The sequence below is a fragment of the Electrophorus electricus genome, chromosome 14, assembly GCF_041902795.1.
Source record: "Electrophorus electricus isolate QZ-2024a chromosome 14, ASM4190279v1, whole genome shotgun sequence".
Classification (NCBI taxonomy): Eukaryota; Metazoa; Chordata; class Actinopteri; order Gymnotiformes; family Gymnotidae; genus Electrophorus; species Electrophorus electricus.
In genome coordinates this window covers 14,578,635-14,600,315 of record NC_137510.1, presented here as the reverse complement: position 1 = coordinate 14,600,315, position 21,681 = coordinate 14,578,635, and the positions used below count along the sequence as shown (strand labels likewise).

The 21,681-nt window shown below is 40.3% G+C and overlaps 1 protein-coding gene across 7 annotated transcripts in view; it reads left to right on the top strand.

Annotated features, from left to right (window-relative positions):
- Positions 1–775: 775 nt before the first annotated feature.
- Positions 776–21,681, top strand: part of plecb (plectin b) — a 103,724-nt gene continuing 82,818 nt past the window's right edge. For 4 of the 7 annotated variants that reach the window (XM_035531221.2, XM_035531217.2, XM_081696506.1 and 1 more), the window contains exons 1-2: positions 777–1,026; positions 4,045–4,240. In XM_035531221.2, coding sequence (XP_035387114.1) covers positions 4,048–4,240 — 193 coding nt within the window. In that variant the 5' untranslated portion in view covers positions 777–1,026; positions 4,045–4,047. Of the gene's footprint in view, positions 1,027–4,044; positions 4,241–9,999; positions 10,195–21,681 lie in introns of all 7 variants that reach the window. The other 3 variants (XM_081696504.1, XM_081696503.1, XM_081696514.1) reach the window with 2 other exon arrangements.

Genomic DNA, 21,681 nt, shown 5'->3' with positions numbered 1-21,681 from the left:
ATTCTTTTGCATTGCAGATAGCCACTGTATACAGTGTTCTAAAACTGTGCCATTTGTTTACAGTCAAATGACACACATCAAAATAGTAATGGTGTAAATAAGATAAAGGAAATGAACAACTGGTGACACAGATGTACCTAATGCACTTTGCTTAACCAAAGGTGGAAGAATTCCAAGATAAATCACCAATCTGAAGCACTGAAACACCACCAGCAGCAGCACTGAAGCACCTGTCAGACACCGTCTAAAATCTTTGATTGTACATTGTTCTTGGTATAACTGTACAAATGTGATGCTTTAACACATATGGCTGAATATAACAGGAGCCTGAGAATTTAGCAGTTATTTGGTTTAACTATGTAGCTAGTTAGGTTAAATCTACTTTGAGTAAAAACTAACCCTGAGCACAGAATTCTGTCTGTCCTTCCATTAAATTTTACTGCAACAACTAAAATAATTAGTGTGACAAACAAACATGTCTCTTTCATTTAACCATTTTATCTTGTCATGTTCCTCTCAGTCCTGCAGACAACTCCCTGCATCAGCTGCGCTCTGCTTGGAAAATCAGCTAATTGATCTTAGGGTTAAAATGACCTCCGAGGTAGAAGCGCCAATGTACATCGTTAAAAGATCACATGGCTATGCTTCGGAACTCTGCCATATCTACCATTCTCTGGATTCAGTTAATTATTCATCATTGCTGACGTTCCGCTTCGACACTGAAGGGACGGTGTGTACAGAAGAGCAACTCACAAGCTCTCTACGCGAGCATAGACTACTGCAGCTCTAGTGTTTTCGCCGACGCCAGCTTCTGTCACCAAGTACCCGCCCAGTCAACACGGTGTAAAGCCAAATCATTCGCTACACTGGGAATCGTAACAGAGCTGACTGGTTTCATGTCTTCAATTTTCATCACAGCGCAAGAAATTGTCCAGCCGCGCCAGTACCTGCATTCATGTCTTTCTGACAGGACCGCGGAGAGCTGCAAGGCAAAGACCACCATAGCCTACTGTAGAGGAAACAACGGTAAGACAATCAAGCGTACTGTCGGCTTTTTAGCTCACTAGACGATTCATATCCTATAGTGTAATTAATGGAAGCAACAATAAACACGGAGAGATTCCGTTTTAGAAAGCAGCATATGATATGATCCTTTAATATTCCTTTGTAGCCCACGCGATTTTAAGATTAGCACAGTGTAGGCGGGTGATTTACGGTACCTTGCAGATAGGTTTACTGACACATGCAGCATCCAATAGTGCGATATAACGAAGAGAACTAAAATCCAGACTATATAGTACACTTACATTAACTAAAGCAATGTATTACCAAATAATCTAGAAGGTTTTTTTTTCAAATTAATATGGAAAAAAAGATAAAATCTGGAATCTGTACCTTTTGTCTCTGATACAGTTCCTATCTGCTTTAAGTTTTTGTTATATATCATATATTTATTTTCTCTTAATAAACAAGTCCCTTAATTCTGCCCGTCCCATACATATCCAAGTATGGGCTTCAGAGACAGGCATAATTAGAAGCCTTGGAGATACATATCTGGCTCTCAGATGCTTGTCTTAAGAACTTTCATGTAAAGCAACAGAAAGTGATATCAAAAGCTATAATGCCTTATGTATACTGTGCAGCTAAGGAAAGCTATGGACTACACGTTGTTATCTATAAACAACTGCAAGGAGTTCATTTGAAATCATCAAATATATAGGCAGCTGTAATCAGCTATCATGCATGGTTAATGCATGATGACATTTAGATAATTTGCAGGTAAAGCAAGCCTGTCAGACAAAGCTAGAACAGTGTTTTCCCATTATGGGATCTGAGGTACCTCACAGAACTCTTTAGTGTTTACAGTACTCCACCACACCTGAATATATTCAAGTTACCTGTCAAGCCCTTCATGGGTGTGTGATGGCACAAGACAAACACTAAACTGTACAGTGCTTTGCAGAAGTACTCCAAATCTGGGACTAGGAAACACTTAACTAGACTATTATTGGTCTAAGCTATATTTTCACTGAGATTATAACTTTCACTATGTTATGGGCTGGTCTGGTGTCTGACTACAGTATGATAAAACCTGGAATTTCTCCATCCCCTGATACTGTACAGGATTATACAAGATATATTGCATGTTATTGTATGTCCATTGTATGTCAAAATTATTTTATTTTCAGTAACTTTCTTTTTTTAATTTTTGTGTGTTTTGTTAATTTTTGTGTGTTATGATTTTGGAAGGGCCAGGTAAAACCTTGAGCTAAGGTACATAATGAATCCTAGCAAAATAAGAACTGAAAAGCTAGATTCACAGAGCTTACATAAAACTGCAGCTGTGATTGCTAAATGTATACTTTAATACTTTAAAGTTACAGTTCAAATTATTAATTATAATTTGACATGCCTTTCAAGTTACACCTGCAAGCCTGAAAACATCCACTACAATAGCACTCGCACAACATAACACTAATACTCACAATTAGCTATTTAGATCATGTACTGAGGAACCTCTCTAGTGGCTCCAAGAGTGTTTACATTTCCTGATGTAGTACATTTGTGTTCATCTCTGCATTCATTTAGCCTAAAAGTGCTCTTACAGAACTCATTTACAATAAGCCAAACATAAAGGCTATTTCCAAATAGACTCTTAATGTATTTGGATAGAATGTATTTTTCAAATAATATATGTTATTTATAACCCAGTCTGTCAGTATGCCGTTACCACTTTTAAGAGTATGTTGGTAAGTGGTACAAGATAATACAAATGAATGAAGTGATGCAGAATAAAGTGATGCAGAATCTTTCAGACATCAGGAAATAGTTCATTTCACTGTGCAGTGGAATAGTCAACCTGCTACTAGTAGGACACTGTCTCTCTGATGCGAGACATGCCACTACCAGGCCAACCCTGCTATTACCATTATGAGTAAACGCATTATTTGACTGGACTGCTCCTGACAGTCAGGTGATGTTCATTTGGCTGTTCAAACAGTCCCGATGCCTTGACATTTCCTAACCAGCTTATCAAAGCTGTCTGTTCTTTAGTTTAGATCATACAAAGAGGCTTTGAGTATAAGGATGTAGTTTGATTCTACCTTCATACAAACTATGTGTGTGAGTCCAGGAATACATGACATTTCAGCTGAAAATGCAGCACAGATACACGATGGCTATTGCATCTGTAAGCATTTTTCCGTTGTATGAATTTGTATGTGTAATTGAGTGAATGACAGCATGTCTGTTCAAGACAATTCTGCACTCGACACATCACTTATGGGGTAGAGTGTAGAGTGTTTGCATGCTATGGTTAAAGTCCTCCAGTACATTCATCATTAAAAAAACATACATACATAACACACATACATTTTACATAAATTAAGTCTGTAGTTCAAACCTATGTCTATTTTGTGTGCCAATCTTTTATCAAACATGCTTTACTTCAATCCACATTACTGCCCATGACTTGTGCAAATGGTTTGAAATATTCTAGTCAGACTTGGAGAATTCTGTAGTTAATCATTTAACTTGAGTGAGAGTTTGAGTATTTTACCTTTGATACATGTCTTTACTGACCTTGCTTGAATAATGGCACAAGGTCAGACATCTTCTTTGTCCTGCATGAAACATGACAGTTGGCCCACTGACAGACAGTGTCTGCATGCATCACAGAGCTTGGCCAATACACACAGAGAGCAGGGTGGATATATGGAAGATGTAATGGATGATGTTCTAGCTGCTCTTTAGATTGCTTTTGAGGAAACATTGTGGATTACTGTGGAAAAATACAACCAGTAAAACAACCAGTGAACCATTGGTCTGTGTACGATGTAAGCACTGAACGTTTTGATTGTAAGTGTGTACTTGGATTTATGTGTCTCGTGGAAATGTATTTAGTAGTTTGTGAGTAGAGCAGATATGGCTCTTTTTGGCTCTTGTAAGGCAAGAGAAGGCAGAAGTGCCAGCACACGTGTTGGTATGCACGTGGACGTTTTTCTGTGCATGTGTCACCTGTATGATTCTCTCTCCGTGTCCCAGGTGATGGCTACAGGCCGCAGGGAGAGGCTTCGGGAGCTGGCGGTGAGGGAGGAGAGCTCCAGTGAGAGGAGTGTCTCCCCCTGTCCTGGAGACACACTGCCCTGGAACCTGCCCAAACACCAGAGGGTGAAACGCTCCAAGTCTGCCTCGGCAGAGGTGCTGGACCCTGCTGAGAGGGCCGTCATCCGTATTGCAGGTGGGCCACTCAGATCCCTCAGATCCCTGACCTTATGTCTGACCAACTCTTCTTAGCATATTCTGCCACACTAGTATGACCATGCAAGGGTGCCTCAATAAGGAAGTGCCACTTCAACAGAATAATCAAAATTCAACAAAAGGGAATTAGGCCTGTCGTTTTAATGGCCTATCATGGTCAGATATAGCATAGAGCAAGTTATTCAAAAACAGACAAGTGTGATTGTTGTATAGGTCATTTGTAAGGACAAATGTGCACAGGTAGATATAATGTAGTTTGTTTTCATGTTGTTATTCATTTGATATTAATTAAAAAGTGACGTTCAGTGCTGTCATAGACAGCTTTGTTTTACTGAAAAATGGTGTGTTTAGCCATGTGAGCGTTTGAATAATAGCTGTTCTGAAGCACATTTTGACATGAAGCATGATGGTAGTGAAGTCAGAAACACATGATGTTTACGTTCATGTTATCATAAAATGATGTCACCAGTGCTCCTATGCACAGTTCATGGAGTTAGTCTGCTGGCTATTACAAGCTGCTGTATGCTATATACTGGTATATGTCTTCATGTGGACCTTTAACAAACCTTGGCGTCACATAATCACATTACAAGATATGTTGTGCTTTCTCACCTTGTATCTTCTTCGCACCGTAACTGTGTGTGTCAGTGAAGGATGTGGTTAATCTGGGTATCGAATTGCAGTAGGACAGCTAGTTTGGTACATTATCAGTGCTGCCTCCTTTCTCATTCTTACTGCATGAGTCAGCACACACACACACACACACACACACACACACACACACACACACACACACACTCAGATTCATCCATAAAGACCAGACATGGACCCAGTGGAGGTTTTGTATACAGACTATATTTTGGTAGATAAAAAGCTCTAAAGCTAAGTTCCTACCCCTGCTCTTCTCAGTGATACTGTCCCAATTTTTAATACTTTAGTCTTAGTTTGACATTTTACTGCTGCTATAGGGTTAATTTATTTAAGGGATATGAAACTTGTAATTCAGGATTTTTGTTATTTAATTTTACCTTGTTAAAATGTTCCTCCTATATTTTACTATATAGTTACTGTGAACTGCCAAGAAAAAGTCCTTGTAAGTAACATTTTATGTGGCAATGAAATCAATTTGAAATTGCAATTAACTAATATCACTGGAAACATGTAAATCTCTCTTAAAGGGATGACAAACTAATGTATGCCCATTGCTGCTACTGTTTCACTGCACCAGTGAACAGAAACCCTTGCAGAGCTGTTACCAGAAACAGTCTGCAGTAGCCGGGTGAGAGACTGATAGGGATAGAAAAGAGAAGGAGAATGAGGGAATGTCCTTACTGAAGTCAGTGATACACACACTGTCTTCCTAATAAATCTCTGCACTAGCTCATATTCCTTGATAGCGTTTGGCAGGCAAAGACAGAACAAAGGCACCAGAAGTGCCACATATTGCATAAATTATGGTATATTGAACATGCTGTCCAGGCATACTTACCAAGAACCGTCACTGTTTGCTTACTGATTCCTTATGTGGCTCTTGTCAGAGCTGTAGCCAGTGGCCGTGTGTTGGTTATTATGGCCTCCTTCTGACACAGACATATCAGATAACAGTGTGCTATTGATGACTTGGTGACAGGGCTCTCTGTTTGATCTGATCTGGCTGTGTGTGTGTGTGTGTGTGTGTGTGTGTGTGTCTGTGTGTGCGTGCGTATTATTGAGCAAATCATTACTTAACCTACTAAAAGCCTGGTGAGTGGTGGGGCCATTTCAAAATTCAGAAAGCAGATGCCAGTGATGGCCCCTAGCCGCACACACAATCGGCATACACCAATAAAAGCGTAATGTGGGAGGATGTGGGCCAGCTGCCTTGGAGAAGAACAGCTATACCTTCCTGGGCTAGGCCAGCGATTTTCACTCCCACTCACTAGGTGCTTCTCTACTGCATTATTTGAGATCTTGCAACGAAAACCATACATATCCATATACTGATCTCCCACATTCTTTAAAATAAAAACAATAGTATAAAACACTATTACAAGTTTTTTTAATGCCACATGAATGAAGTAAGGTAAGCCTAAATAAAGCATGTTTAGCATTTTAATGTAAAGTTTGTACAAAATAAAAAATTTAAATAACGGATTACACAAAAATAGAAAATGGCTGATGAATTGTTTTTAACTTCAATGGCTCATTTAGTGTTTGTGCTGTTGTAACACATCTGATTCTGTTCACTGGTTATCAAGTCTTTTTCCAGATGAATCAGGTGCGATTTGTAATGTGATATTTGTGCTGTCACACCATTACAGAAACTATTATATAGAGTATTTGTGAACTTAAAGTTTTTATCCTGAATTTTCTGATATTTCTGCTCATATAGGGAATCTGCACTGGTCCATTTATTATTTGTTGTATGGTATAAAGTTTTAAAAATTGATGTTCATTTTGCAACCACCAGATGTCAGCATAGAGCTTCCTCAAGTACAACTGAGAAATCTGTTTTAGCAATTGATCCCTCAGTTGCTTTAATCTTTCATCTTTTACAGTATTTGTTAGGGTCTTTATCCATGGAGAATTATCGGTTTTCCGTAGCCATTACATTAGTCTCAAAGTTATTAAAATATTCTGCTGAATTATGTCCTTAAAATTATTGTCAGAGCTGCTTCCTATTCTGTGGCCTCAACCATGAAATTGTTACTTATTACTATAACTTACTACAAAAATCCTTAAGGTTATTTGAGGAAATAGAGCTACAATGTTAGCATTGCTGCAAGCAGCAAATTTTCACTCTGGGACAATTCATACACTTCCTTCCAATCCAGTGTTTTTATACTTCTTATTAAGTGCAGAGACTGAAAATGTGTGTGTGTGTGTGTGTGTGTGTGTGTGTGTGTGTGTGTGTGTGTGTGTGTGTGTGTGTGTATGTGTATGTGTTATATTTGGCATGCAGCCTCAGGAAGATGCTGTTTTATGCTCCAAACTGCGTCTCTCACCCTCGTGATTGTGATGTACATGCTCTATCTTCATTATATCTGCTTTAAAAGCACATGTTCTTTGTGTACTTGGTAACAGTCTGTTGCTTTGTGTGTGCAGTAGTAACTGTTTAAAATCTACTGTCATAGGTGCCATATAGTATGTTTTATGACTGCATTGCTTACAAGTTTTTTTCTTTTCGGTTTTAATTGTAAAGAGTAAACCTCAGCTTAGCCATTACATCTCAGTGTATATTATGGTGCTCATGTATATTAAACCATGTAAATTATGGTGCTCTTAGATAGTGTGACAATATGTTCTGCTTAGTCTCCTTCACTCCAGTGTGCTTCCGTTTGAAGTTTGGATAGTTTCCCACACCTTTTGCTTTTTTACTCTCTCTCTAGAGAGCCTCTAGCTGTAGGGCTTATCTCACACTGCAGGTTCATTCATATTTTAACATTCATATCCATTCATTCATTCTTATTTCACATTCCCTAATGTTTCTGACAGCCAAGAGTTATTATTTTTCAGAGTTATGTGTTTCTTGCTCTATGTTTTTGGGTTATAATGGTTTAGACATTAACAGAGTTATCTGAATAGTGGAGTTTACCTAAAGCAACAGAGTTGTGATAAATTTTCATTCATTTCCACCTTACAGATACACTGTGGGGCTTCAGTGATAAGCATGGCTGAGGGGTGTAGAGGGACATAGGGAGGTCAGAGGTCAAGGCAGACATGCTCTATTCTCAGGTTGATGCAGGTGGTGTTGTTGTGCTATCACAGCAGTCTTCATGTAAGATGGATGTGTTTCGTTTCATGCCCTGGTCGGCTGAATTTTATGACTGATGAGGAGATTCTAGGGCTTATGTGTGCATAGCGTGCACTCAGAAACCCCAGGGGCCACGGACACATTTACACTTCCTATAACCTATGTAACGTAAGCCGGGAATAATGCTCTCTCACTACCATATCCACCTGCTGTTGTGTGGCAGAATGCAAGTTGGGCCTTGGTGAAGGACACACACACACTCTCTCTCTCACTCTCACTCTCTCTCTCACGCTCTCTCTCCCACTCACTCACTCACACACACACACACACACACACACACAGAAAGAGAAACAGACTGCTTTTCTAAATTCACAGTTAAACAAGGAATCAAACACTGTGTTGTTTTGCACACTTTAGTCACACATAAGATTAAACATTTACACTAACGGCCTCTCGTTTCCTTATTCGACACTTAGCCTCCTTCTAAAAATAAGCTCACTTAGATCAGCTGCAGTTTCCCATGTCACTGCCCAGCTGACAATTTTTCAGTTTTATGAATGGGCCTTGTAGAGTGGATAAGTTCACATATGTCCTCCTGGGTTTGGTCCTGATACAGTTAGAGTTGTTACTTCCATCTACTGATGGAGGGGATTGTAAACAATAAAGAGAAACATGCTGTGCACTTAAATTACCCTTTTATAGCAGAGACAGTATCCCATCCTGTCCTGCTCCTTCTCTGGCTCTGTGGCCACATTAGGCCCTGCTGGGTTGTCTGTTTTAATTTTTTTTTTCTTTCAAAAGCTGTTGCTCATGGCAGTGAAAAGCAGTTTCCATCCACATTTTGGCTGGGAGTGTGGCTAGAGTTCCGAGCTCCTGTTTTTTTCACCATTTGGACTTATCGTGTTTCCCTCCAGGAAAATCTCTGAGCTGTTAGTTTGCCAGTGGAGAAACCACACAGAGTTGTGAGATGACTGGGAATGCTCTGTGAGAAGGAGCTTTGCTCCTGTGGAAGTATGTGAGGTTGTCGGGATTCCGGGGGAGGTGGGAAGGGGCGCCTGTAGCTCGTCTTTGGGAAAGTACAGGAAGGAAAACGGGAAATGGTGTTTGGGTCATGGAACATATGGACAACATAGGCTTAAAGCACCTAATGCTAGAAAACAGAAGCCACTGTACTTTTATCAAATCCACCATCTGACTCTGAACAATAATATGCATTGAATTCATAATCTGATATACAGCAGAGGCAGAACATGGCGCATTCTGTAAGTTGATGACATATTTGAGCTCATTTTCCCTAGAGAATATTCCCTAGTGAATATTCAGTGTTTCTCTCCTGAAATTCTGTAAGGATGTCAAGGACATTCCTGTATCAGACTGCCCACTGCACCAGCTCAGCATACAACATCTTAGAACCTCCCAGCACAGCAGTCTAACATTGTTAGTGTATTTCTCCCTTCAGTTGTCCATTAGAAATAGCTACATGCTAAATATAAAGTTATATAAAGCTGTGTAATTTATAAGTATTTTTGCATGAAATAAATCACAGTTCTAGTATTGTGTGTATTTAGGTTATTTTATGTATGCAGTATGGAAATTATGACTGAATGAGTTTCACTCTTAAACTCATTATGGAGACATTTGATGTCATTGGTATGGAAAGTGCTATGTGTTTCTGTGTGGGCTTTTATGTGTTGCTCACTCATTTGTGCCTGTTGCAGTGTCTTCTATAAGCTGTGCTATGCTCATGTGCGCACTTGTATGTGTGAATGCACAGTCACGCATCAAGGCAGAGGATATGGGCTCTGTGTGTCTTTAAGGGGGCGGGCTCTGCTGGGTGTGCTGGTATTTCCCAGCCACGGTGAGGTTTGGGGGAGGCTAGGGGGCGTGGTTTGCTACTGCTGCCTTTTGGAATGAAGTTTGGAGCGAGGACACACTTGCCAGCCAGCAGAGTCTGAGCACTGTCTCCCCAACTGACCCAGCCTCACGCACACATCCACCTCATCCAGCACAGTGCAGGCGGGACAAGCAGGACACAACAGAGAATTGGGTGAGCGTCCACGCCAGTGCCAGCAAGAGCACTCGGACCAGCGTCCAGACAAACATCTGGACCATGGCCATGTATGAGCCCCTCTGCCTCCCACCCAATGCAGACGAGCAGGACTTCATTCAGGCTTACGAGAACGTCAGAGAGAAGTATAAAGGTAAAGAAGAGAGTGGAGTGCGGGCGATGATGATGTGTGTACGTTTGTTTGTGTGTGTGTGTGCGTTTGTTTGTGTGTGCGTGCGTGCGTGCGTGGGTGTGTGTGCGCGCATGTGCGTGCGTGAGTACTAATCATGCTATTGAGTGCTAAACTGACTGGCACACATGTTTGCTGTCACTCTGTCTCTGGGTCTCTCAGTGAAGGTTGGAAGCATTCATAGTGCACTCACATAAGTGCTCCTCTATGAACTGTGGCCATGTGCTCATGCTGTTCTGCCCTGAGCAAAACGATACTGCAGTAAATAACGGTCTGAGTGAGACGGTGGAAGGCCCATTCTGGTTTGGTCATCCCTTAGACACAGAACCCTAGGGCTTTATTTCAATATTTAAAACGTGAAGCCCAGGGAGCTCTTGAGCACAGCAGGCTTTTGCTATGCCTGCTCTCATCAGTTTCTAAGCAGTTCGTTTTTAAAGAATGGGATGTTTTCTTACCAGAATTGGTCATTTGGCACATGTTGTTTTTGATTTGATTATCTTTTCTGTTTGCTATACTGAATATGTTCCTTTTAAAAACACCAAATCTGGTCTTAAATTCTTCATTTGTACACAGTCTACATTGGTCCAGAGTGGATTTTCATCTGCTTTGCTTTCCAGGTTCTTCAATGCCTTTCAATGTACTTTATCACATCTAAATTTGCTCAACCTTCCATCTCATTTAATGTGCATATCATATCACATGTGGGATTTATTGTGATGGTAAAGCATGATGGTGCTTTTTAGGTCATAGTTGAAAACAGTGTTTTCTACTCATCACCTAATTTTTAACTGCTGTTGTAGAATAAAAACACTTTGTGCTGCTTGAACACATCGAAATAAACAAGTGATAACTGTGAAAGTTAGGTCCAGACATTGTAGCTAATTAGTCACTTCTGTGTAACATAATGCATAAAAAGGTGCCTGATTAGATCGATCTCTCTCTGTCTCTCCAGCTCTCTCTTGATCTTCCTCTCTTTCCCTCTCTCTCCCTCTTTCCCTATCTCTCTCGCACCCTTTCCTACTGTACCTTAGAGTATCTTCATCTTCTTCCTCATCTTCCTCCTGGTCTCAGAGGGGCTAAACAGTTGGTTATGGGGGAGAGAGTGTTAAGGCTTCCTCTATAAATATCGCCCCACTTCTGTTCTCATTGGGTGGAGGGGTCTGTGCTGAATAATTTTTCAGTGGCTGTGTTCTACGCTGTGTTTGTGCATGTCTGTGCAAGTGTGCTTCAGTGTGTTTGTGTGTTGAGGAGGCAGACTGGAGGAAAAAGAAAGCAAGCGTTTATATTAGAGGCGTTCTTTTCTTGCTTTTCTCTCTTTCCTCCCTCTCTCTCTCTCTCTCTCTCTCTCTCCACCTCTCTCCTGCTGCCAACGGTACCTGATCTCCTTATTAAGGCACGCCAGCTATGAACTCGCCATCTCTGGAAGTCCACCTCTCTCTCTGTCCTGCGCTCACTCATTCACCACTCCTTTTCTATCACTGGCTTCCTGTTCTGTCTTCCCTCCTAATCCACATGTCCACCACTGTCCCTCTTCACCTAGTTTCCTTTTCGATCTTCTGAGATGTCTTGCAATCCATCTCATCTCTCTTTTTTTAGCACTCCATCTACATCTCCTGTCTTGGGTCCCTCTGCCGGCTCCTCCTCTTCCCCCTCGCTCCTGCTGTTGTTTAGGTTGAGTGGGGACATCCCCCAGCCGGGGCCCGTGCCTGATCAGTGACACTGAGTTTTAATCAGACTCTGACTCAAACATCCAGAGCTCCACCTGTTCTAGAGCATAGCCTTTGACATCACATAGGCTTCTTTTGGCTTTATGTGTGAAGGGTTATTCTGTAGATGCTGCATTTCTTGTTATAGTGAAACAATAAATGTACAATTTTACTGGTTTAGTTTCATGGTAAACATGCTCATGTCATATATAGGCTGTGTTTGATGGACTGCACACCCTAGTTTAGATCCCATAATTGTTCACATGTGCGCTACTACTTGGCCACTTATAGCCAGATAATAGAAAAAGTTTGCTGTCTAAATGCTCCTTGCAAATAATGCATATGTGTCTGTGTCTCTTGTGGTCAATTTCACTGAGATCACACACTCTATCACTTTGTCCGGCTTGGTGCTTTGTTATGGTACACTATCCAAACACAAATGGTGCTTCACAATTTTAAGAGGTACAGTTGGTCAATTGCTATGGTAATGTAATTCCAGGATATTGCTCCAAATATGTTGAAGGAGCCTCTCATGAAAATTAACATAAGAAATCCTATTATACCAAAAGAGTGTGTTTAGTTTTTTTGTTTGTTTGTTTGTTTGTTTTAACAGACAGTGTGCATTTTCTACCTATAAATGATTCTCTTCAATGTACAGTGTAGTACTTTCAGTATATTTTACACTGTTCAACAAAAGGTCCTCAAGTGGTTAGCATACAATTTTAAAAAGGATGAACGGTTTCAGAGTCTTTTTACACTAGAGCTGTTTTTATGTGTATCATTTGATGTGATTGTGCCTGTCTGAAACCAAGTCTATCTCTCTTTACAGGCTTCCTCTTATAACACTCACTCTCTCTCTCTCTTTCTCTCTTTGTGTGGAAGCAGGGGAGGTAGACATTACCCAAGTCCCCTATCCATACACCGTCTCTCCTGTACTTCCTCTTACACTCTCTCTCTCACTCCTCTTCCCCTGGTGGTTTACACCATGCATGCCTGTTTTATTTCCCCCTGGGGTTTAAAATACTCAACACATACATAGCCCCTGCCATGTTTGGCCTGCCAATTAAAGAGATATTTTGAGATCTAAGGCAGACTTGATGGTCACCCACAGAGCACTTCAAACACTACTGCATCTTTGTAAAGTAGACAAATAAATAGAATATATCTATTACTGTTATTTTATACTAGATTTATCTTTTTCTCATCAGTTGGTATTGTGTGTATGATTATACAGTAGATATGTATATGATTGTTGCTGACTGAGTTATAAGGAAGCCCAAGAGTTTACAGCTGATCTGCTAAACCAATAGGCGTAAAGACTCATATTTGGCCTGGGGTCACTGTTTTTACAGCTTTGATATAGTGCATAAATACAGAGAAATTATCTGTATCCCTGCAATGTTTGGCCATGGAATGAATGAAGTGATAGCCTTGTGGTCTGATAATGACTTTTGTTAAAATAATAATTTTGGTGAAAGTGTTTCACCAGAAGAATGGGTACAGAACTTCTAGAGACATGAAAGTAGTTACGGTGTTTTGGTTTAAAATCTTGGTTAATAGTGTATCTATTTGCATGTCTGCATAGTACATTTGACCTCCTGTGCTATGCAGTGTATGAAATAAAGAAGTTTTTGGTTACAGGGCACCTCTCCAGATCAATCTACGAATCCAGCTCCTGTTTCTGATTTACATGCTGACGGCATGCTTACACGTAGCAGGATCATATATGGATATAAATGCCTTGACAGAGCAAGAACCCAGATTATCTAGGATTATTTTAATCCAGGATGATTGTCACAGATAAATTACAAATTATAGGTAGATGACCCATCTTGTGATACTGGCTTTAAGTGACTGTTAAAGGATCTTGATGATGTCAGTGTCTGTCTTAAACTCTGCTTTTCTTCTCCTTGATACTTCCCTTTCACCTCCCAAGTCTGGTATAACAAGATTGCTGGAGGTTTTGTTGAAAGAGCAGCCTTTACTACTAAATCTCTCTCTCTCCCTCTTTCTTGAAACATTTGAACCAAGACTGGGATATGGGGGTACCATGTTGACCAAGATAATGACCAAGTCAGTGAGAGTCCAGTTATAAAACAGTTACATTATAATGAATGCATCCATCCCATCTGATACAGCCATTTGGGAATGTGTCTATTGTGGCAGTGTTTAGATGTGGGAATCTCATTACTATGAGGGCGTTCTTGTTCAATAGCTGGGTAGTAGTGTGCTGAATTAGAGATACTGTGCTCTACTGGTACTGTATTAAGCTTGCTCGGTGAAGAAATATTGACTGGTATGTATGTATGGGGTTTTTTTTGTTTGTTTTGTTTTGTGTTTTATGGTGTGTGTGTGTGTGTGTGTGTGTGTGTGTGCTACTGCTATCATTGCTCTCCATTGACATAACCCAGGTCAAAGCTCATAGAGCAGCATAGAGGAGATCTTAGCCTTATTAGGAATTTCTGGAAAGAGACTCCCTCATACTTTCATATTTACTCTTATAGTGTCTGTGTGCATGCTGTTATGAAGATAAGCTTCACTGTGGCATTAATTATATACTCCCAGAGAGGATGATGCAGGAAAGTGTGTGTGTGTGTGTGTGTGTGTGTGTGTGTGTGTGTGTGTGTGTGTGTGCACTGTCAGAGTAAACTTCTGTGAAATTGTTGGTGTTTTGCTGAGGTCTGCAGTATAACCACCTGTAGTGCTACACTGTTCTAGTCATCCTACATTGTCACGTAGTTAAATGATTAATGTGTTTTCTCGCCTGTGTGGCATTTGATCCTCCATGCCCTCACTTTTGCATGTGAGCCATGCTTGACTGGCAGACGTCAGCTTTGGACATGAGCTATGTGACAAGTCCCTATCCCAGTATAACCTGCTTGACCTGCAGCACTGTAAAAGCACTCGGATATCAGACACAAACAGCTGCCCTTCCTCACCTGCTCTCTCTCCTTCCTATAGACAGCATTGTTCTTAAAGAGCAAGTGACCTGCTTTGTTAACTGAAACTGCCACTGTTCTATTAAAGCTGATCAATCCTGGGATTGTCCACTATAATGACCATATTCAGACATGCTACCTGTCATGTTATGAAGTTGCTTGAAAGAAAGCATCTGTCAAACCGGCAATGTAGTTTTACATGCAAAAGAATATTTTGTATTGAAAATGAAGACCTTTGTTCCTCATTTCCCTGGTGGCGTTTTTGGAACTTTATTGAGGGGCCAGTGTGTAAATTGGCATTGTGGGTGAGGGGGAGTGTTTCACTCAGGCAGCCTGAGTTTCCTGGGTTGGCACAGTGAGCAACACTGATCTTCCGTATGGTTCCATGTGCCTTTAAGGTGAAGGTTTTGTTCTGTGGTGTTTATTCAACACTTATACGGTCATTAAATAAAATTCTGGTGGAATGTCTAGCCTGATGTTTGACAGAGCTCACATGTACACACATACATAGACACATTTTCACCTACTTTAATTCTTGACCTCTATCTTTCCTTTCTACCTGTCACTAATTTAAACACAGACTGAAGCCTACACACGCACGCACGCACGCACACGCTTTGGGAGGAGGGATGTGGAAGGCATGGAGCAGTAGGCATGTGTTGGGAGTCATCACCTCTGCTCAGAACATTCCCTTCCCCTCAGTTACCAGATTTACCCGACACACCCACATGTCCTTAAATTCTGCTGTTTCATTGTGTGTGTGTATGTGTGTGTGTGTGTGTTTATACTCCATATTTTTGTGGTTAAAAATTAACCTTGTGTTCATGATGGCTGACTGTTCCCCGTATTACTTACTGAACTTACTGAACATTGTATCAGTGACTGCTAATGCTGGGCGCAATTATTTTAATCTGCAAGTCAAAAGAGTGTAGCGAATGTCTGGGTCATTGTCCTCTTGCAGTTTGGGATATGGGACACAGACAATGTCCTCATGTCTTTCTCCGGAGATGAGAGAAATCTGTGCATAATTAGATGAAGTCGTCTGCCACTAGAATAAAGAGGACTGTATGGTGGCAGAAAAAGCCCTGATAGATGGATTTTATTTTTATGCACCTTGAAGAGTGTCCAGCCAGACTTCAAAGAGCAGAATGCTTGGAAAGTACAAAGAAAAGTTTCCAAGCTGGCATTGGTGGGATTTTATGATAAAATTCGATTCTCAGACCACTGCTGAGGATGCTGTTGTGAGAATTATGCCACCTAAGTTTGAGAGGAGAAAGACATTTTTAAAAATGGAAACCACATTAAAAATATAATAGCAAAGAATGTGAAGTTTGAATTTGAAGTCTAATAGCAGAGCAATACCTGGTATAGAACACAAATCCAGTCATCAATTTCAAGGAATCAAGTGTATGGTTCATGAGCCCACCCCATAAAGAACTTACATGTTAATAATAATTAGCATGAGAAACCCTTTGATACTGCAGAAAACTGCATAATGCTTCAATGTTTACATCTTTTTATTGGAGTTAATTTAATCTAATTTAATTTCATTTATATTTTATTTTAAGCCTGTTGTCTTTATTTATTTCAAACACCTTTTAAATGGTAACATAATAGTAATACTATAGTTATTTAGTTGAATCTTATTATAACTGAAAATATGTTGATTATGTTATTATAACTGAAAATATGTTGTATAAATGTTGTTTATACATACATTTGACCTAATATATTCATATAGACACAAAACTAATGGTAATTTTGTAATTATATCTCTTCAATAACTTGGCCAACTCGTACTATACTGTCATACAAAGTTCACTTCTAAGAAAAAGGGGAAATAAAAAGCCCTCTAAAATGAAACAAGAATAAGCCCTCTGTATTCTAAAGCAGTTACAGGATTTAGCTGAGGCTTTTTATCCAAAGCAACTTACACTTATGACTGAATACATTTTGGACAATTAACGGCCTTGCTCAGGGACCCAACAGTGGCGACCTGGTTGTGGGGCTTGAACTGGCAACCTTCTGATTACTAGTTGAGCACCTTAAGAACTGAGCTAAGATAGGAGATGAGTAACATTTACAAAGCAGGGCTGGAAAATGATGGCGACAGAAAAAAGCTGCTGACTGCAACAGAGTGGCACGCTACACAACTCCAGCTGGCATATCCGAGTCACCACGTGGCCTGGGAATGACATGCCAGGTCACCCTACACAGCTGTTCTGTGCGCACATATGCATGCACACACACACACACACACACACACCCCTCTACACCAAGAAGACTTTACAAAGCACACAAGTCTACATATACATATGCACGCACACACACACATTGCACACAAGACTACATACAAGTCTACATACACATGTCTACATCTACACATTCATACGCACACAAACAAACATGAACACAAACACAGTATAGTCCCTAAAGCCTGTCCAAGTGGAGCATCATTTATTGTTATGTTCTGCTCTGCTCTGGGCTGATATGTGAGGTCAGAAACACCCCTCTGATGCTGCCTTCAGCCCTGATCATTCTCCATTCCTTCTGCTCCTTGCATGCTCCAATATAGCAAAGCATTAATTAGAGAATCTTTTTGAACAGTGAAGTATAAGTCATTCATTGCTACTCTGGTTATAATCCACATCTCAATTCTTTAATGAGATCCTGGAGGGATGGCAGTGAGAGAATCCTTTTGCTCCATCTGGGGAATATCAAATGCATTGCATCTTACTGGTAGTAATTTAGAAAGATGTAGTAGCACGCTTCATGCATATTGTTGGTCTGTGCAGATGTTTAGGCTGTTGTGTGTTGGAGAGAGAAAGAGAAACAACTAGAAAGTAGTAAAATGCCTGACAATAGTCAGCTGGCACTGTGCCAGGGCATTCTTTGTCTTCTTGGTTGGGCTGGTACCCTCATCTTGCTCTGCCACACCAAATGTTTATTTACCCAAGCCCAGTGCTCTAAAAACAGCTAATTTGGGGCTTCCTGTAGGGGTTATTTGGCCCCAATTGGATTGTGGTATGCAGTAAAAGCATGAAGGCTGAAGTCACCAGAGAGAAGAGAATGCGCAATCTGTTCTTTAATTAGGGACCACAGAAACCGATTCAAATAGTATTCTTATTTCCGAGTGTCGCTACTGCAGAGAGCAGGCCAGCGCGCCCCTCGCACAGCGGCAAAGATTTGGCCTCCCTGTACTCCTGCACCCCTTTTTGTCTGTGTGCTTCAAATGTCAAATCCTGCCATAGTGAGGCTTTCATACTGAACACTTGTCTGTGATTTGTTAGTTTGCCTTCTTGATGCACTGTTTGGAGTTTGGATAACTAATAGGGATAACTGGAATATAATATATATATTCTATGAGCTTAAAATTGTGAAATCAATTATTCAAATACAGTAGGAAAATATATATAATAGAATACAATGTTGCTCCTGATGTGAGTCCATGACCACTTTTCCTAGATGCTTTACCATTATCTTCACAATATTCATGTTCATAGCAGATCATAAAAATAATTATATTGCAGTTGCAGTGATACTAGAAGTGATAAATGCAGTATGGGTCTCTGTGTAAGCTCTCTATTACATTTCATGGGGCAAAGGTTCTGTTAGCCATGAACTTCCATCCCCCTGTGGGATCTGAGTCACTGTGAAGTTTAAGCAGGTAAGTCCTGCTGTAGATATCCAGCCTATGTTTTTTTTGCTGCAGATACTGAGCAGCATAATTTCCTCCGTTCATTTTGTTTTGTTTTGTTTGGGGTTTTTTTGACAGTGCTGCACTTGGTCATTGATTAAGTCTGGCATATTTGTAAAGAACATCACAATGACCTGGATAAGCACAGCCCCTAGTGGCCTTCTCTCTGTATGACAACAAAGGTTCATTCAGCCTTTAACATTTCTGAGCGGAGAGAGATGGTGGAAAAGTCTAAAGATTCTGTCTCCTCTGACTAGTCCCTGTGTGTCATTATTGGAGTTTGAGGACATGGCATTATGTTATCTCAGTGCATTCAGTCAGTGACGGCACCCTTCAGTCTTGACTATGGCCCTGATGCCATGAGTGGGTGTGAGCATATTTAGCATAAATACGGAAACCTGTGAGGATCAACCTCTGACACCCTCTGGCTTCATTCCTAGACAAGGGGGTATTGTGCTCTTTCAAGGACCAGCCCTTTAGCACTCACATAAAACAGCTGCATTACAAAAACAACTTGCTATCATCAATGCCAATAAACAATTTTGTAGCATTCACACACATAGATAGAGAGAGAGAGAGAGAGAGAGATATAATAGAGAGATAGATAGATAGATAGATAGATAGATAGATAGATCTATATATTTTATATATATATATATATATATATATATATATATATATATATATATATATATATATATATATATATATATATATATATATATAGGTTTTTTTGGGGGGGGGGGGTTTCTTAGTGTTTCTTTGTGGAAGATGATCATCTATTGTCCATAAGTGCCTCATTTTGAGTCAAAGAATCTGTAATGTGTTTCTCTTAGCTTCAGAAAGCTAAGGGAAAGCAAACAAATGATCATAGAGTGAGTGGGGCCAGTGTGCTGGAATGCTAACTATGGTCCAGAACAATGAGGAGGTATTAGAAGTGATCCCCAGTCACATATCCTGCTTCTGCATCCACACTCAAATACGCATACTCACACAAGCTCACACACACACACACACACAAGCTCTCACACACACATGCATGCACACGCTTACACGCACGAACACACATACACACACACACATTCACACAAGCTCTCACACATGCGCATGCGCACACAAACACATGTGTACACACAAACATGCACAAACACAAATGTGTGGTGCCTTTTGTGTGTGATTTTCTTAAACTATTAAATAGTTTCCCTGTGTATTCCAAGGCTTATGTTTGTTACTGTTACTGTCCATTAAAGATTTGCCCCTCCAAAGATGATTGGAGCTGTGTGTGTGCGTGCGTGCGTGCGTGCGTGTGTGTGTGTGTGTGTGTGTGTGCGTGTGCGTGCGTGTTCATGGTTGCATTCTGTTTCAGCTCAGTGAAGGTGCTGGCAGGCTGGACAGGGTGACTGTCCTCTCCTTTAGAATGCTAAGGGGTGTGACCTCAGACAGATGGAATGTAGATTTTGATGTCCACAGTTGAGCTACTGAATGGCAATGGCCTCTAGCACACAAATCCCAATAGTCTGAGTGAGGCCATGGGTGGGGTTTCCTTTCTCTGTCAGACATAACAGACAGATCTGCAATCAGGTCTTCACACCTTAAACTGAACTGTATTAAACTGACTGTCAAAATGAATTCGAAATTAACTTTATGAGGCCTGTTAAGCAATATCCATTGTCAACACTAACAACAATAACATATACAGCCAGCTATTAACCATCATCACTGGAATATACTTGTGGCTAAAATCCCACCCAAATCTTTTTCTCGGATGATCAACATTTGTTTTCCATTCCCCTAAATTAAATCTTCATTTCCTAATACAAAAATAATCCTCCCATTAGCTGTTGGTTGATATACGCCTTGAGCAATGGCTACAGAGGTGGAGGGAGGGAGGGATTTAGAGAGAGAGAAATAACTTCCAAGCATTCCTCTGAAAGGTGTTAATGCCTGAGCCTGAAAGCAAGGTACACATTAGGGACTAGTGAACTACTGCACTGATGGATATTTACTCCTTTAAAAACCTGCATAAACCACCGACAGCTCACTCCAGTTGGACAGAGCTCACTGATACAGCCTTGTAACACGCATCTGTGTAAATACTGCATCATTGGCACTTGCCTGGGAAACGTGTGTATGTTTCTCTCAACTGTCCTGTGGAAACTAGCCAGAACATCCAAAATAACTTTCATCTTAAACCACAGTATATTTATTATGTTGCTTGATCAAGTGTCTACATTACTTTCTTCTGAAATACTTTAAACTCTGAAGGATCTTCAGTCTAAATAAGAGTTCATTTATCCAATTCACTTTTTGCTCAATACATTGTTGATACCCACAACATTCTGTTCCAAACTAATTGGGAATACTGGGATATGTAGTTTGCCATGTTTGTATGTTTGCAGAAAGTGCTGACCTGGTAAGCTTCTATTTGGCAGCTAGTGTTGGCATTTTCCCAGTTTATCCGTCCTGGGCATGAGAGAGAGGCGAGACTGGCTCTTCCTGACATGCCAGCAGACTCTCACTCATTTCCTCTAACTCACATTTATTATTTGATAGACATAATAATGTGCCCTTTCAAAAACACAAATGCTCATGCTTGCAATGCTAATTCTGCAGTCTGCATGATCCAGATGAATAGTTATCTTAGATTTACATTCATGAAAAAAGAGGAAGGACAGACACAAAGGCTCGAGCAGTAAAGCCTGGTAGCAGAATGAAAATATCTGTGATATTGAGGAAAATATAATAGTGGGATTGATGAGAAGAAGAGATAACACCTACATTGTTCACGTACGATGAGCAAGACCAAATGCTGCTCAGAGGAGTTCTAATGATCAGTAGGATATTATAATAGCCAGTGAACTACTATCCAATTAGATGGATTTCATTCAAACTAAAAGATAATTCCTGTCTGTGTTCTAATGCATTTAAAGGCCTTGATGGTTTTTTTTTTATTATTATTATTTATTTATTTACTGGTCAGTACTTCTGGTGGACAGTGGTTTTCTTTCCCTGATTTTAATGGGGTTCATGTGAACTATGTTGAGAATGTAGTTGGTCTCTCTGTGAACTTTTTACTCTGTGTGTATCTTTATAGCAACCCAGAGTGAGA